This window comes from Vombatus ursinus, unplaced genomic scaffold (genome assembly GCF_900497805.2).
Source record: "Vombatus ursinus unplaced genomic scaffold, bare-nosed wombat genome assembly UNPS02014798.1, whole genome shotgun sequence".
Taxonomy (NCBI): domain Eukaryota; kingdom Metazoa; phylum Chordata; class Mammalia; order Diprotodontia; family Vombatidae; genus Vombatus; species Vombatus ursinus.
The window spans coordinates 64,977,119-64,982,076 of NW_020954576.1; the positions used below are offsets into that span (position 1 = coordinate 64,977,119).

The 4,958-nt window shown below is 37.0% G+C and overlaps 1 protein-coding gene across 2 annotated transcripts in view; it reads left to right on the forward strand.

Annotated features, from left to right (window-relative positions):
* The window catches only part of LOC114049682 (tubulin-specific chaperone E-like), an 84,283-nt gene that overhangs the window by 68,278 nt on the left and 11,047 nt on the right, over positions 1-4,958 (forward strand). For both annotated transcript variants that reach the window (XM_027871005.1, XM_027871004.1), the window contains exon 13: positions 4,138-4,291. In XM_027871005.1, the coding sequence (XP_027726806.1) occupies positions 4,138-4,291 (154 nt within the window). The remainder of the gene's footprint in view (positions 1-4,137; positions 4,292-4,958) is intronic.

The window sequence follows — 4,958 nt, forward strand, 5'->3', positions numbered from 1 at the left end:
TCTATCTATCTATCTATCTATCTATCTATCTATCTATCTATCTATCTCCTGTCTGTACATTTTAGTTGGGACTACAATGAAGCCAGGAAAGCTAGAAAGCGGAGATAAGGAGGGATAGAAATCCAGGCATGAGGGACAACTAGTGAAAATGCCCACAGACTGAAGGTAGAATGTCTTGTATGAGGAATAGCAAGGAGGCTAGTGTCACTGGTCCACAGAGTATTTAAGGGCTGAGGTGTAAATGTAAGAAGACTGAAAAAATAGAGGAGGGCCAGGTTATATGAAGGGCTTTGAATGCCTAATAGAGGATTTTATATTTGATCCTGGAGGTGATAGTTAACCATTGGAGTTTATTGAGTAAAGAGGTCTATTGAATAAACATGGTCACAATTTCACTTTAGGAAGATCACTTTGGCAGCAGAATAGAGGCTGGACTAGAGTGGGAAGAGATTTGGGGCAGGAAGACCAACCCATAGGCTATTGTAATAGTCCAGGTATGAGGTGATTAGGGTTTCACCAGTGTGGTGGCAGTGGCAGAGGAGAGAAGGGGCATATGCAAGAGATGTTACAAAGGTAAAATCAACAGATTGGATATGAGAGTTAAGAGAAAGTAAGGAGCAGAAGATGATGTCTAGGTTTCTAGCCTGGGTGACTGAGAGGATAGTGATAACCTTGAGAGTAAGAGGGAAGAGGAGGGGAGGGTTTTGGGGAAAAGATGGAGTTCAGGTTTGGACATGCTGAGTTTAAGATATTAATGGGACATCCAGGTTGAAATGTCTGATATGTCTTGGAGATGTGAGCCTAGAGGTCAGTCAGAGATTAGAGCTAGATAAATAGATTTGAGAATCATTAGTATCAGGATAACTGAATCTATGGGAGTTAAGTTCACCAAGTGAAATAATATAGAGAGAGAAGATAAGAGGGCCCAGATCCCTATGTTAGTGAGATCTGGTCAAAGATCCAGCAAAGAAGACTGAGAAGGAACAGTCAGATAGGTAGAAGGATATACAGAAGAGTATCAAGGAAAAAAGAGTGACCGACAAGTGTCATAGGCTAGAAACAGCTTTAAGAAGCTTTAAGATTGAGAAAAGGCCATTGGATTTGGCAATTAAGAGATATTAGTAATTTTGAAGAGAACAATTTTGGTTGAATGATGAGATCGGAAACTGGATTGTAGAAAGTTAACAAGAGATTGAGAGGAAAGGAGGTGAAGGCATCTATTGTAGACATGCAGCTATACAGAGTAAACACCGAATGAATATAAAGTAGTTAAGGGAGGGGAGAGCTCTAGCAATTGGGAGAGGGGATCAAAAAAGAATTCATGTTGAAGGTGGAGCTTGAGCTGAGTATTGAAGAAAAGCTTGAAACTTGGGACAGTGCCCCCTCCACCCCAGGAGCAGAGCTTCACTTTAACATGGAGTTAAAAGTCAAGAAATAGACTGGGAAAATGAGCAAATGTTTAAACCCTCCTCCCCGCAAAAAAAAAAAAAAGGAATCTGACCACAGAAAGTTACTATGATGACAGGGAAGAGCAAAACACAAACTCAGAAGAAGACAACAAAGTCAAAACTGCTACATGCAAAGCCTCAAAGAAAAATGTGAATTGGTCTCGGATCCCAAAAAGAATTCCTGGAAGATATCAAAAAAGATTTTAAAATCAAATAAGAGAGGCAAAGGAAAAAATGGGAAAAGAAATGAGTGATGCAAGAACATAATGAAAAAAGAGTCAACAGTTTGGTAAAGGAGGCACAAAAAAAATACCGAAGAAAATAAAACCTTAAAAACCAGAATAGGTCAAATAGTAAAAGAGGTACAAAAATCCACTGAAGAGAAGAACTCTTTAAAAAGTAGAATTGGCCAAATAGAAAAGGAGGTACAAAAGGTCACTGAGGAAAATAATTGCACAAAAATTAGAATTGGGCAAGTGGAAGCTAATAGTTACATGAAACATCAAGAAACAATCAAGCTAAATCAAAAGAATGAAAAAATAGATGAAAATGTGAAATATCTCATTGGAAAAACAACTGACCTGGAAGGAAAAGAGATCGAGGGGAGAATTTCAGAATTATTGGACTACCTGAAAGTCATAATCAAAAAAAAAAAAGCAGGAAAACTGCCCTGATATTCTAGAATCAGGGGTAAATTAGAAATTAAAGAATCTGCCAGTCACCTCTTGAAAGAAAGCCCAAAATGAAAACTCCCAGGAATATTATGGCCAAATCCCAGAGCTCCTAAGTCAAGGAGAAAATATTGCAAGCAGTCAGAAAGAAACAATTCAAATATCACAGAGCCACAGTCAGGATAATGCCTTTAGAGAACGAACTGATAAAAGTCTGAATGCAGATCAAAGCATATTTTTTTTAACTTTCTTTTTCTTTTTGTCTGTTTTCTTTACAGCATGACTAATATGGAAATATGTTTTACATGACTGCACATTTATAACCTATATCAGATTGCTTGCTTTTCTCAAAGAGGGGGGAAGGAGAGGAAGGGAGAGAATTTGGAACTAAAAATTTTTAAAAACAAATGTTAAAAATTGTTTTTACTTGTAATTGGGGGGAAAATAAAATATTAAATAAAATATTTTTGAGATGAAACAGATTTAAAAAGGTAAAATAGACAAAATAGATAATTACATAAAATGAAAGGTATTTGCATAAACAAAATCATTACAGCTAGGATAAGAAAAGAAACAGTTGGCAAAAAAGATCCATGCATCGAATATTTATGATAACCATTTGACATCCAAAATGAATAAGGGATTAAAATAAATATATAACATCTTGAGCCATCTCCCAATAAATATAGTCAAAGAATTTGAATAATTTAAAAAAAATGCAAATATTCATCAACCACTTGAGAAAAGTCTCCAAATTATCAAGAGTAAGAGAAATTAAATAATTCCAAAATTGCACCTCATACCCATCAAATTGGCAAAAATGATGAAAGATAGAAAAAGATCAGTGGTGAGGGGATTATAGAAAGACAGGCACACTAGTTCACCACTCATCACTGCAGAAGAACTGTGAATTGGTTTAAATGTTTCAGAAAACAATTTGGAGTTAAATGGGAAAAACCACATCAAATTGTGTTTACTCTTCAACCCAGTGATCCTACTACTATATATACTCCAAAGAGGTCAGTGAGGGAAAGATGTGAAACTATGTAACACAAATACTATGTAACACAAAAAATATTCACAGTAGAACTCTTTGTGGGAACAACTTGAAACAAAATGAGTTCCCACTTATTGGGAATAATTTGTGATAGGTGAATGTAATGGAGTATTACTGCATTGTCGTAAGTGAAGAATTCAGAAAAAAAATGGGAAGATATATAAAATGGTTCAGAATGAAGAAAGCAGAGCCAATAGAACATTTTTCTCAATGACTCTAGCAGTATAAATCGTACCACCGAAAAGATAGTCAAATTCTGCCAAACTCTAATGAACAATTACAGTGATAATAAAATTACCTCCCTTCTCTCCATAGAGGGAAGGGGAAGGACCACAAAGGTGGGATGCAGCAAATACTTTGAGAAGAGATCACTCTTAGTTGTCTTTGCTTATGTATTTTTCTTTATTACAAGAAAAGGTCTAAAGGTTAAGTGGAGAAAAGTTTAAGGCGAGCAACTATGGGGTGAAAACAAAAGGCAAAATAAAAGATTTAGTTTTTTTAAAGGTACGAACTACTGAAATATAGCTGAATTTCCTTTAAATGAAACAGTTTTAATATCTGCAGATTGAGAGGTCTGTGTAGGGAAGTGGAAAAGGTTTTAGATTTGGAGGACCCGAGTTCGAATCCCATTTCATTCACTTGCTAATGTGAATCACTTAACTTCCCCAGGCCTGAGCTTCCTCATTTAACAATGAGGGGACTGGATCAGATAGCCTTCAAGATTGTCTAGCTCTGTGGTCCTGTGATATAATGTTTAAAAGGATGTGAGCTAACGTTGAATGGTAAGATTGTTAACATCTCCTATTCTTTTTCAGCTATTTATGCATAATGACATCAGGGGGTGATTTGGGAAAAGAGAATTAGCACTTGGAGTTAGCGTTTCTCAGTCCCCAGTACTCCCTAGGGATGAAGGCTATTTTTGACAGACTCCTTTTTCATTCATTTCATTTCATCCACACAGATTTTTCCTGAGGAAAGGCGAGGAGCTGAGCTTGATTACCGTAAGACATTTGGAAATGAATGGAAAAAAGCTGGTGGACATCAGGATCCAGATAAAAACAAACCAAATAATGAGTTTATTATAGCCCATCCCAGATACCAGTTACTCTGTCTTAGTAAGTACAGCATAAGCATTAATTAACAAGCATTTAAATACCTACTATGTACCAGGAGCTGTGGCACTGGAGCCATAAAAACAGCAATGAAACAGATCCTGCCCTCAAAGAGCTTACATTCTATGCAGGGAAACACATGTATAGTATATATACAAATAAATACAAAGTCATTTTGGGAGGGGGGTGGTGGAGAGGCACTAGTCACTGGGGAGATGAAGAAAGGTTTCATGTAGAAGATGGAGCTTAAACAGAGTTTTACAACAAACTAGAGAATCTAAGAAATGGAGGTCAAAAAGGAGTATATTTCAGCACTGGGGACAGACTGTGCAAAGGTTCAGAGAAAGAAGAAAGACTGTCGTGTGTAATGAACAGCAAGAAGATGATTTTAGCTAGCCTGTCAAGTGCAGGAAGGTGAGTAGTGCATAATAAGGCCAGGAGGGTAGATGAGGTCTAGAACCTGCTGGGTGATTGGTTCCCCAGCTACAGCAGTGGAGCTGGAGGCAGGAAGACCTAAGTTCAAATCCAGTCTCAGACATTTAATAGCTGTATGATCCTGCGCAAGTCCCTTAACTTTTGTCATATTTTCTTTAACTGTAAAAATGGAGAAGAGAATAGCACTTGTCTTCCTGGTTTGTTGTGAGGATAAAAAGAGATATTTGTAAGGAAC